The sequence below is a fragment of the Heliangelus exortis genome, chromosome 6, assembly GCF_036169615.1.
Source record: "Heliangelus exortis chromosome 6, bHelExo1.hap1, whole genome shotgun sequence".
Classification (NCBI taxonomy): domain Eukaryota; kingdom Metazoa; phylum Chordata; class Aves; order Apodiformes; family Trochilidae; genus Heliangelus; species Heliangelus exortis.
In genome coordinates this window covers 5792968-5806206 of record NC_092427.1, presented here as the reverse complement: position 1 = coordinate 5806206, position 13239 = coordinate 5792968, and the positions used below count along the sequence as shown (strand labels likewise).

The 13239-nt window shown below is 36.8% G+C and overlaps 1 protein-coding gene across 2 annotated transcripts in view; it reads left to right on the top strand.

Moving 5' to 3' along the window:
* The window catches only part of SPOPL (speckle type BTB/POZ protein like), a 35740-nt gene that overhangs the window by 13558 nt on the left and 8943 nt on the right, over positions 1-13239 (top strand). For both annotated transcript variants that reach the window (XR_011726450.1, XM_071746452.1), the window contains exons 2-7: positions 3586-3720; positions 3884-4005; positions 4316-4467; positions 6926-7053; positions 11446-11623; positions 11721-11776. Coding sequence is in view for 1 of the 2 variants with exons in the window: in XM_071746452.1 (XP_071602553.1) it covers positions 3643-3720; positions 3884-4005; positions 4316-4467; positions 6926-7053; positions 11446-11623; positions 11721-11776 (714 nt within the window). In the remaining variant the exon portion in view is untranslated. The remainder of the gene's footprint in view (positions 1-3585; positions 3721-3883; positions 4006-4315; positions 4468-6925; positions 7054-11445; positions 11624-11720; positions 11777-13239) is intronic.

Here is a 13239-nt window from a genome sequence, read left to right as displayed (position 1 = left end):
GGCAAACTGGCCACACTGGCTGGTTTGTTAAGCCATGTCCAGACAGGCACAGCATTGCCTGAAGAAAACTCTTGGAGTTATTACCTGATAATTCCCTGTCACCTGGGATGCTTGGTTCCTGATAGGCTGCAGAGGAATAAATGCAGGTTCTAGCATAAAAATTGTCCCTCTAAGTTGTTTCATCCTGCAGATAACAAGCCTGTCTTCCTGCACTCCATTGATTTAATTCTGTGACTGGTTTTGTGAACTGCAGCTCCATCTGTTCCCAGCCATTTCATCTAATAAGCTGTGATGAGGGTTTGGTGCCTGTAAAACCTTTTTGTTGGAGCTGATGACTTGTGGCTAATCAATGATTCATGAACACGTTCTTCAAAATAGTGTTTAGTTTTTTCCCCAGGCAGAGCACAGGACGTAGAACAAAGGGTGAGTGTGTAGGTTCATTTTTCTTCTCACCTTCAATCAGCTCATGGGAGATGATCCTCTTTGCCCTGGTAACCCTCAATGTCTGCATAAAGTCCAGGCTGTTGCCCACTCAGTCTGGGTGTCAGCCTGGGGACTGAGAAAATCCTGCCTTCCCCAAACACTTCTACACTTCAGGTTAGCACCTTTGAAGCTTTTGTTCTCTCTTGCCTTGGTAAATGTCTCCACATCCCCACCCAAATCCTGATTAATGGATTAAGTGGTGGGGCAGGTCAGCAGTACTGCTGAGTTGTTTCCCTGCTGTTCCCTGGCAGTTGTTCCTTGTGTCTTAACATCTGATGCTCTCTTTATTCCTTTTCCATTTTGCTGTTGGATGGCCTCTCACATTTTAAAAATTATTCATCCAGGCATACTAAAGAAAGGGCACTCCTCAGTGCTAGCTCCCAGGGTGATATCAAGTATTTAAAGTTACTGCTTTCTGCCAGTTTTGTCAGTCTAAAAAAAAATTGATTGGCTTAATAAATATGTGCCAAAAGAAGTGAGATACAAATCTGTTCTTCGAGAGCTCAGGAAAATCAATTGTGTGGTACTAATGCTGCAATAGGAAACTTTACAAAAACCTCAAGCTATTCAGAAGGATCTGAAAAAATGTACTTATGTAAAATCATGAAAGGAATAATAAAAGCTATGCAGCAGGTGGAAAGAGCCTCTGAGTTAGAAATGTCCTGTGTAGACACATAGACCACAGGCAACAGACAAACCTGAAAATAACTGGAGTTAAGTTCTCAGTTAATCAAGCTGGTTGAGCTGTGAGACAGAAGGGGGCAAATAACTACAGGTAGCTGACATAGGGTCACTGGACACTTTCTAAATGGGGTACTATACAGAAGTTATTTCCAGCCTTCTTCAATTTAGAAACCTCTTCAAAACAAACTTGGCTCAGATTTGATGCTCTTCCGTGGTTACTGGGAGCTGACTGGTATAATGGACTGAAAGAATTGAGGAACAGATTAGAGCTGAGACAGTCTTCTGCATCTCATGCAAATGACAGAATGAGGAATGGGTTGTATTTCTTCCTGGGTTTAGTGCTGAAGAATGAAGAAGAGCACATAATTTCAATAAGGGTGAGGTAAGGTGTTCTGAAACTTTCAGGATACGTTTCTATATAAAATCCGTCATGTATTTGGATAACAGGTTTAGCTGTTGCTATGGAATTGGAGGTACTGACAGATGTAATAGTAACATAACTACTAATATTTGCTTTATGAAATAAGGGTGTTCACATGTAATCTTCCCAGGAGTTTTACTCTGGATGGTTCTGTACAAAGAATCAAGAATATATAAACCTGTAAACAAGGTCTATCTAAACACATTTCCTGCAACACATAAGATTCCATCTTAAAAAAAAAAAATGGGGCAAGCAAGTTCTGCTCTCTTAAAATTAGAGTGGCAATTAGTTCTAGTCTTCATTTATGGAAAGTGCTAATTAAGTACTGAAGATTGCCATAAACACAAGTTTTATTTGGAAAGACAAGTCAGTTGAGAGGCAGCTGAATTTGTGGCTACACTTTAATGTCTCAGTGATCCATATCTTGAAGGACAGCTATTCAATTTTTTTTTTTTTCTTTTTTTCGTCTTGTCAGGGTAGATCTCTTAGTAGGGATGTGATTATATAGCATCTGCTTCCTCCTCTAATAAATATTAAACAGAGAATTAGTTTTGTTTTCAAGGTTTATACATTGGTGATTTGGAATAATTCCAGTGTCAGTAGGCTTTGATGTGGAAGGGCTAATGGAGAGTGTGAGTGAGAACTGATACCACAAGGGCAGGAGGGAAAGCATCCACTGAGGAATATGGCATTTTCCAGAGAATTTTTCTCTGTAGGAGTAGTAAACTCCTTCACATTGGGACTGATTGCACATGGTCTTGCAGTGTCTTACTGATATTTGCATCCAGCTTTCTTCCTGCATGTTGCCCATCCCTGAAGGAAGAGTTCCAACGTGATTAGTGATGTGCAATCCCATTTTTTGAGTAAGACAATTAATGCTGTTCTTTCACAAGTGAAAAGTCCTGTATGGTGACGCACTCATGTTGCAGAAAGGCAATAGTCCTGGTCATGGTTTAGTGACAGAGGACATGTTTAACAAAACTTTCTGTACCAGAAGAGAAAATGTTTTGTGGCAGAAACAATTGTGATTTTCATCTGGTTTCATCAGGGTTCATTTAGCTTCTTTTTAGCAATCTAATGGAGCTGTCTAAGTGAGAAGCTGTGTTTCTGGCAGGAACCTGTCTAAAGAGGTTGCCAACCCTACCTAAAGGAGAGCCAGCCCAGTAACCCAGAGCCCTGACAGCCTTGCCTTCCTTCATTAGCTGTGTACAAAGACTTGTGCAAATAGGCTGCCTAATTACCTGTCTGGAGCTAGATGTGATTAATCTGGGCATGTGACTCAGTTTCTGATGGGCAGGAGAAATTGTAGTGCTCTCTTAGGTGATGATCCCTAATAACACTGCTTTATTTGTCATTAGAAAGTGCCTCAGAGTTGGTGAGTTGACTGCTTTTCAGCTTTGGGATTTTGACAGGGGAACAAACATTTGGTTGTGGTGCTTGTCAGAATCAGTCAAATCTGTCAGTATTAAAGATACAAGAAAACCATGAAAGTTGTGTGAAGAAAATACTTTAAATGCAAGTTTAATTTCTTACCCTCTCTTGAGAAATCCCAGGATTCTGCTATTCTATTCCCAGGCAGCCAGGAGCTGTTTGTCCTGTATGGATTACAGTACCAATAGCTGAATGCTCACAGGGCCCTTGTTAGTCCCCAAAACAAAGGAGAAGATCCTGCAGAACCTTTCAGCATGACTGAAGTGGTCAAGGTGGTAATTTGCAAAAAAGATGTTGAAATAATGTCATTAATGTTATTGTGTGATGCACAGGTGCTTTGTCAAACATTGCCCGAGAATTCAGCCTGCAGATTTTGAGTACAAGTGGCCATTAATGTGTGACACTTGGCTTGGCCAAGTACCAAAGCCATTGTCCTCTTTCTAAGTTTGATTTTCAGATGCATCATTTAGCAAACAATGATATAAAATGTGGATTTTTTTTTTTTTTTTTTTTTTTTTTTTTACACTTAAAAAGCATGAACCAAACTTATGAATTACGCTTTTCAGGAGAATTACTGACGTTTGGATTGCTATCTTGATACTATAAACCTGCAATAAGTGGCAATGTCAAGGGTTCCCACCCCACCTCCTCCTGGGGAGATGTCCTGTGGACCTGTGGCTGAAAGCTGGTGTTACACACAGGTAAATTACAATGGCTTTATTTTCTAGTCATAATAATAATTTTTAAAAAAAATGAACACCACCATAAATATACTGAGTTGTGCTGGAAGTCTAACTAGTTCTCATAGTTAATGCTTGATATGTTTATTAAATTTCATTGACATTTTCTCCATCTTTTGTTCAGGTTAAAGTAGTAAAATTTTCCTACATGTGGACCATTAATAACTTCAGTTTTTGCCGAGAAGAAATGGGTGAAGTTTTAAAGAGTTCTACCTTTTCATCAGGGCCAAATGACAAAATGAAGTGGTAAGGTCTTTATTCCAGCAATTGTTTTGGGTTTCTTGTTTTATTTTTGTTTTGTTTTGTTTTGGTTTTGGCTTGGTTTTAGTTGTTTTATTTACTTGCAAAAGTTGCAAAATGAAATTGCAAATAAATATTAAACCTCAGACATTTCTTGAGGTTTTACTACAAGTATGGGTTTCTTCACATTTCCAGCTTTCAATAGTCATAAGGGAAACATTTGTTTCGGTTGCATTTATCATTGTGTCTTGTAACAATATTTCTGAATTTATCCTGGGTACAACTCAAAAATGTACTATTTCTGTACTTCTTCCAGGTGCCTGAGAGTGAATCCAAAGGGATTAGATGATGAAAGCAAAGACTACCTGTCATTGTATTTGCTTTTAGTCAGTTGTCCAAAAAGTGAAGTCAGAGCAAAATTCAAGTTTTCGCTGCTGAATGCTAAAAGAGAAGAAACAAAAGCAATGGGTAAGGGAATCTTAATGTTTTGCATGGGGATGTGTAAGCACATCCCAAAAAAAAGCATTATTGTAACTTTTTCAGTTGAGAACAGAATTTAACACTGAGATGAACTTTAAAGTATCTTTTTAAGTATCTTTATAGAAACTTAATTACAAATCTTGTTCATGTTTTGCACATTTCTGATCACTGAGCTGTGTTAATTCTGTCCTGAGCAGTATAAATTACATCACATTACTATCTGCCATCACTCCAGATTCTTGATGCTTTGCTTTTCTTGCTTCCTGTTAGAAGGGGTGTATTTGCATTTTTCTAGCTACAGTGGAAGTGTGTGTTTCATTTCCATAGTTAATTAGGATAAGCATGCATGGTTGTTTGGTTTGTCTTTAAGACACTCCTTGACAATGTTTTGGTCTATTTCATCTGATTTACACTGTGATCAGTTTAAAAACATGAGCTATATACCCAAGGAATTAAAATACTTTGAAATAATTGGTGATTTAATTTCCTTGATATGAAAACTGTATGGCTCTTACTTTCAAACTCAATACAGCCTTGACTGGAAATAATTTTTAGGAAAACTGGACTTATTCTGGAAATGTGGAACTTAATGCACTGAGTTTGTGCTGTTGCTGGTACTACATGTGAAGAATCTCTTCCTTTTCCCTTCCAACTATACCAGAACTTGAGAGATCTTGCACATTTTGAATTTCTAGGGAAATCTATGTAGAGAAATCTATAATATGCATACCCATAGATCATGCTGCTTTCTCCTTATGTGACTAGGCCCATTTATAATTAATAAATCCACCAAATTGAATTCAAATCTAAAAAGTTGATTATTGGACTTACTGGAAGAGAAGTAAATCAATGTTTCACTCTCCCCCCCTTCCACTGATAGAGTTGGGTGCTTTGATTCCCTACAAGCCAGCTGGTTCTAGAGCACAGATGACCCAGCTTCTGCTTTTATCCATGTGGTGGCTCAGGGCTTGTGGCTTGAGACAGTTTTCCAGCCCTGTAGTGGGTTGGAGCAAGTAGCCTGTGACCCTCTGTTGCAGCACACCAGTGGTGTCAGCTATCCCCCAATTTTTCTGTGAGACCCAGGAGATCACAGCTCTGCAGCTGCACACAAACCTCTGATTTCTTCCCATTTTTCCCCCATGCCACATACATGGGTTGAAAGGTGGTTCAGAGAGCCACGTGGGTGTGCTGAATTCCCAGAAATTGTGTTTGAGCTTTCTCCATGGTGCTGTCATTAAGTGAGGGGCACAGAGTGTGGGATGGAAGGATTTTGAGAATCTGCAGGTTTTGTGCCAAGTGGTGCTTTAAATGCCAAAAAAACCCCACAAGGTGCTAAAACCCAAAAATCCTCTGAGTAGGTGTGTCTGCAATGGTAGTTAGCCTGTACTTGGCAGTAAAAGAATTATAAACATCTTTTAATTTTGGAAAATTACCAGCAGAAATCTTATTTCTTTGACTTTCCAGCCATTTACCATCTGCTTCTGGAGATGCTCTGGTTTTATTTATACAGTATAATGATGCCTGACTGTAAATGTCCTTTGTAAACTGATAATTCATGTGTAGACTGCTGCTTCCATTGAAGAAGCTGTATCTAAAATAGGTAACAATCTAATATTTTCACCTTAGAAGAAAAATACAATTACACTTCTATGCTTTTTTTTTTTTTTAGTTTTGTCTACTTAAATTGCAACAAATCATTTATTTTCAAAAGGTTTAACACTGGTTCTTGATGTAAAAGCTACTAAATTAACGGTAGTGTAGAGAAATCACTTTCCAGATGTCTTTATTTTGGATGTTGTAAGAGAACACTGTCTATATAATTAACGAATCTGATGGATTAAAAAAATAACTGTCATAGCTATGGCTAAAAGGTAAGTAAAAATTAAATCTCTTTTTGAGCAAATAAATAATTTGTTACTTGAAAGCTTTTATTTCTGTTTTGCTTTTTTTTTTTATGCTTTCCTGTATCCCAAAAATAGTGTCAGCCTGTGAAACAAGATTTTTCATTTCAGGAAGAAGTCAAACCAGATTGTTATGACAACTGCAAAAGTGTTGTCAGAATGCATTTGCACTGACAAATTCATTGTAATGGAATTTCCCTGTGAACAGTTTGTTTTGACACATTGGCATTCTTAAACATTGACTGGAAAGCTCCTCTCTTGCTGCATGGTGCCTAAAGATAAAATCTAAGGAGATGATATGGTTTGAATTGCAAATTGTGCTCTACTAAGTTCTGTCAAGCGTTTTATAAAATAACACTATTACAGCAATAAAAACTTTTAAACAGTTGTGGATTTCCTAAAAATGTGACACACTTGAGGCAAATGTCTTCAATTGATTCGGTTTTGGATTAACACTTAGCCTTACCATAGAAGTTTTAGGTGTCATTTTTTTGTTGATATTGTTATTTAACTTGTTTTATTTATACATAACTGTTTTTTATCAGAAAGCCAAAGAGCGTATCGGTTTGTGCAAGGCAAGGACTGGGGTTTTAAGAAATTTATCCGAAGAGATTTTTTACTAGATGAAGCTAATGGTCTTCTACCTGATGACAAGCTTACATTATTTTGTGAGGTGGGTATAGTTTAAGTTGTAAGCTTTTAAATAAAATGATTTCTGCTCTAATAAACAGAGATTTATGTTAATTTTAACAGTAATAAGCTATCAAAGTTGTCTTCTTTACACATTTCTTTGCCTGCATTCTGTTTTGCTTTTTTTGATACATTACCTGAAATGTAAAGTGTGTCTGAACTGATCATGTGTAAACTGTTGGTCTTCTCTAGGAATCTGCCAGAATTACCTTATAATTGTCTATATTTATGCAAAATGGGCTGATACATGCTGTCTGTAGAAGCAGTAATTTACTGATATCACTTTTGTTTAAAGAAGTTTTATTTGGAATTACAGGGTTGTTTTTATGGGATAAGCAAAAAATATCTGCATGCTTGTTTGCATTATGAAAAATATCAATTAATTTTTGATCTGTATTTCTGTAATAGCCTAATTGATGGCTTTAACCAATGAACAGACCTTCTAAATAAATTTAACACTTTATTTTTCTGCTAACTGTTACAGTTTATTTTCTGAACAAGTGTAAATATCCTGCAGAAGGACTGCTCAATACTGAGAATTAATATTGAGAGCTGTGGTATAACTCTTAACATCATAGTTTATGATGGGTCACTTTTGTGATGTCAGTCATGCTGGTAACCTAAGTTGTCCCATTAAAGTTTAGAAAAACACACAATTTTAATAATGAAAACTAGAGAGTCACAGCATAAGTACGGTATATGTTAAATATACATTGGCCAGTTAACTTTGCTGCCATAAAGTGATTAGGGGCTTAGGAGGGTGATAGATGCTCTAACTGCTAATAAGTTTGCTTTGATCTGTGTATTTACAGGAAATGTGTAAAATTGTTTTGGCAAGAGTACAATTTAATTGTGTCATTATGCTATGTAGGAAGAATAATTGAAATGTGGCCCCCGAGACTGGATATTGCAAATATAGTGCATCTTATTTTCACTTAGACAAGTTAAATAAGCTGCATGACAAGTTTGTTAGGAATGCAATTATTTGGGTGATAAAATCAGATGTAACAAGTATTTTATGGTTCCGTAAAAATACCTTTGACTATTTTCTCATTTTAAGTTTTCATGTTAATGAGCACTTGGATGTAAATGAGTAGCTTTTAACAGTAGTTGTGGTTTTGGAAATGGGTCACATATCTAATTTTAGATATGTTTAAAAAAACTAATGGAATAAATACTGAAAATTCCAGAGAAATACTGTTATTTAATTTGATGCTAATCTTTAAATATAACTGTGTTTCCTTACAAAACTTCTTGATGTCTTAATGTGAGTTGCTTTTGTGAAGTGTTTGATCCACCCTGATTATAAATGCTGAAGGAAGTACAACATCTAGTTGTGCACAGTGAGCATGTTAAAATAGCTTCTAGCTTGTTTCAGGCTAAGGCAAAAAACCTGGAAATCCCAATGTTTTTAAAATTTGTGTGTTCAGATGTGTTCCAGCTTTTCAGCTGCTATTAGAAATAAACAGGGGTTGTTTGAAGGACACGTTTCTGTATAGGCAAGACTGAAGCTTTTGTCTTTTTAAAATTTTCCTGTAAGTTCTAATTCCTGTGTTTGCCTCCCTGCTTGTTGTACCCTAGTGGGAGACTGGCTTACAGTTTCTTAAAACTATTTCACACTTGGCTTGATCAAGCTTACCAGATATAGCAGGTACTTAGTGAAAGTCACCGAGTACCAAGTGTGCTGCTTGGCTCTTCCCATTCTTTTGCAGGATTATTTGGTGGTCTTTGGCAGCCAAGACATTCCTTCTGTCTTGCTGAATGTTAAGATCTGTTGGATATGTTCTTGGCTTGGAAGTTCCAAAGGATTATTGGGTTAAATATTTAGCAAAGTTGCTACTGACAAGAGACTTGCTGATTCAATACAAGTTCATAATTTTATTTATCCCAGCAAACTGGTCTCTGTTTCATTCAGCTCTCATTTTCCATATAATCTGAGATAACTGAAATCTTATAAGTATTTTCATTTGCTGGGAAAACAGTAAATTCTTTGCAGGGATTTTTCCTGTGGAGTGCTTTCATCTCTTCCCTAGCTTACACTGAGTATTTGATCATCTTTACTTTTAGACCACCACAGATTCAAAACTAAAAAAATGATCCAACTTCAGTCAAAGTCCTCATTTATACATTTTTCTCTACCCTTACACACAAGGGTGTGTAATGCAAGCAGGACCTGTGCCCCCAGAGTATCTGTTCTGTGCAAAAGCTGCATGTTGGATGTTTTCTAAAGAAGTAAAGCAAATCAGACTTTGTGAAGTACTTGGAAATCCCAGCTAGATTGCTGCTACTTTTTAAGACAGGTTGTTTGCTGTTAGGTTTAGTGTCTCCTCACCATTCTTCAGTTTAGAGAAGAAATATGTTTGCTCCTGACGAGTAATATTTGTAAACACAACTCTAAGGTGCCTGCAGTAAGCATTTGGTATCAGGTGAAGAGAAAGTCATGAACCAGACACTTTTAGCCTACTATGAGCTTTCAGTAGATATATGGGATTGAGTTGATTGGATTTCTGCTTGATGTAAATAGATTTTTAATAAAGAGAATGCCGTTGATATTGAAAGTACCAACTGGATAAGTGAGATATAAAACATCAGCTCCCTGCAAGTGGATCTGTAAAAGTTGTTCCAACCAACACAGGCCTGGACATTTGGATGTAGGAGACTTAAAGTTTTGCTTGAGTCACATCTTAAAAGGCTGGTGGGTTGTGTTGCACAACTAACAACATAAATTAGAAACCATTAGAAAACAGTGGAAACTTGGAACATCAGACATCAGTTGAAATACACAAAGATTCTGTAGATGTGTTCCTGGGCACTATCCTGCTAAGCAAGGGGATGCTGTGTGGAGAGCTCTGATCATGAACTTGAAGGCTGTGGAACAGCAGAACTCTTACCTGTGACAGCCAGAGTGGTTTTGCTATGCTAAAACTCAGGTTGTGTATGAAATCCCTCTTTGTGTATGAAAAGTGTGAAGCAGAGTATGCAACACCTCTAGAGATGTTTCACTGTTGCACATGTGTAGCCTAACTGTGAAAGTGGAGTTTTGCAGTGCTCTGGGTTGTTATTTTCCTTTTAAAAGGTGAATAATATAAAGGAATTTCTTATAATCACAAGGGGGTATGGGATGAAATAGGGAATTAGGCAATGATTCAAATCCCTGAGCTGCAGCCTTAATTGGATCATCCTCCTCTTCTGATCTGGAGTTTGGCTTGCAGAGCTCTGACTTTCTGTGAAGCTTAGCTGTACTATTTTTTGCTTTATGGCAGATTGATTCCAGATGCTGTGCCTCTGGAAATCAAACAAAGCACTGATCCTAACAATATCAGCATTTTCTCTTAATGTTTTCCTAATTTTCTGTATATGGGAGATGCAGTGATCAAGATCTTGTAGTATGGCTCTCTGCTTCACAAAATTTTTAGTTTCAGGCATGTGCTCTTAGACAACAGAAATAAAACCACCTGAGCTCTTCTTTTTTCTTAACATACTGATTAAAATTACTTACTAAATGCAGATATCTGGAAAAAAGCAAGTAAGAATGCTACTGTTCTGTTTACCACTTAAGTGAGACTTAATTACAGGGAATGGCATTATATTATCTTCAAATACACATTTCACAGTTATTCTAATGTTTTTTTTCCCTTTTTGTACAAAAATTGCATCCTGTGAGCATGTTTCATTTTTGAAGTTACTTGCCTACCACATTTTATACTTTATTGAAGTACATTTTTTAAAAATAGCTTTTAATCTTGTTTGAAAGACAATCACTTGTGACTGCTGCCTCAACTGGACACATTAAAATAGTGAAGGAGAAATGTTACTTGTGTTTAGTTTGCATTACAAAATTACAGGTTTAAGTATGGACTTACTGTAATTAAAATTAATATCATACTATTAAAAATTTCTGTGGATTATTCTTACAAAGCTTTACTATGACCATGTGATTCTGATCTGTTTAGTATTCCATATTGTATATATTTTTAATTGAAATGTGTGGATAGTAATGAATTGCTAATTTATCTCTAAAGTAGCATTAATATTTTTTAAATCTGCTGGCATCCCAAGAGCCAGTATCTGTCCTTGGCTTATTTAGTTTCACATCTCTGTCAGGTATCATGTGGTATTATGCTTTTTATTTTTGTTTTGATTGGTTAAATGCACAGTGTTAGTCTCTAAAGCTCTATTTATGTTGCTTAAACTATACAGCATTGGTTTATGGTTCTGGCCTAGGTCCAGAAATCACTATTTTGTTGGTTTGTTTTTTTTTTTTCTTTTTTTTGCTTTGCTTTGGAATTGCTAAAATTCTAGCAATAGGTACTGTATCTTAATTATTATTGGCATTCAGTTATGAAGGAGTTGTCTTGCTGTGATTTTCTGTTAGGTAAGCGTGGTCCAAGACTCAGTAAATATATCAGGACAGTCTAACACAAACACTTTGAAGGTACCTGAATGTCGACTAGCAGAAGATTTAGGGAATCTCTGGGAAACAACAAGATTTACAGATTGCAGTTTTTATATAGGAGGACAAGAATTCAAAGCTCATAAATCTATCCTTGCAGGTACTTTCTACTTTTGTATTGCTATCATTTTGTAATTTAAATTGCTAAAAGTTTTCAATTTGATTATATTTATTTAACATTAATTTCCTTGCTACAGCACGATCTCCAGTTTTTAATGCAATGTTTGAACATGAAATGGAGGAAAGCAAAAAGGTAAGGCTTCCTGAGAAGCTTAAATATAAATATTTTACATTTTGAAAAAGGTAAAAATTGCTGAAAACTTGGAAGTGTTGCAAATTAAGAAAGGTGAGTATTGCATGACGGTGTATGAGTGGAGGTGATACAACTCCTGAACCCTTTCCCAGTGAGTTCTGTAAGTTTTTTTGTGTAGAAAGGGCAGATGGAGCCAACAGGGGAAAGTTCTAGAGGATTTGTTCCTTCAAGTACTCTTATTTGCCCTAGATCAGTCTGGTTGGTTTTTGTTTTGTGTTTTGGTTTTTTGACATTAGCTACTGATGCAATTGCCCTAATAAGCTTTGTCCCTGTTTGCTTTAGTTTATACCCTCACCTAAGCTGATTTACCTGACCAAGGTTTCACTATATTGTGTTAAAACATCTTATATGGTAGCCAGGACATGAAGAAACAGCAGGTAAAATATGACTTGTATTAATCCCTGAGGCAGTGAAGCAGTGTTCAGTTTCTGCAGGCACTTAACCTGTGTAAGTGTTTTGGATGGATGGCTGCTTAATCAGGAGCTGCTTCTGCTTTTATGCACTTGATACCTCCCACAGTGAGGAGTTGTTCCTTTCTTTCATGAAGATGAATACCTAAAATGGGTTGGTTAGAGGGAGAATCCATGAAAGAGCAAGGAGTTGATCAGCTCACTAAAGCGTTGTACTAGATTTAGTCTTAATAGGGTGCAAAGATCCTACTTCTGTGAACAAGTACATCAGATGAATGTGGTGCTCTAGTACAACTGAATTTTACAAACACGGCATTTTTCTTCTCTCTGCTTCTCCAAACTGGAAACTTTTGCAAGTAGAACTAGAGCATTGGAAGCATTTCCTTGTGATTTCTGGACTGAAACAAACTCAGGCATGTCCCACCTGCAGTGATGGGCAGTGCCAGGGGCCTTTGCCTTCACTTTACCAGTAAAGCTCCAGTGCAGCCCCTCTCCTGAATACTGGGGATGGGTCAGTGGGTAGGAGACCAGAACACTTGCATCTTGTGTGCTGATAGCTTGTGCTTTTTATACTCCATAATTTTGTCTTCCGTTAGTTGTCTAGAGGAGATACTATTAAAGCATGCCATACTTTGTGAGGAAAGCCTGCAGCTATGTGATGTCACATGCTTGTACTTTTGGGATTCTGAGAACAAAATGTAGTCTGTGTTGAATCAATTTTGAGTCAAGCCAAAACTGAGTCACTTCGTTCTGTTTGCTGCTCCAACTTTGGATATTCCAAGCCACATCACTGTTGAGTTGGAAACTCAGCAGCACTTTTAAATATTACTGGAACTCTGGCTTGACTTTTATGTGTAGTCTGTGTGATAAGAGTCCAAAGTTAAACGTTTCTGGAAAAAAGTTGCAATTACTTTTTATTGCCAAGCTTTCTGATTACTTTCTGCTTAATATTGTTGAATGCTAACTTACATTTATAAGGAATTTGTATGATGG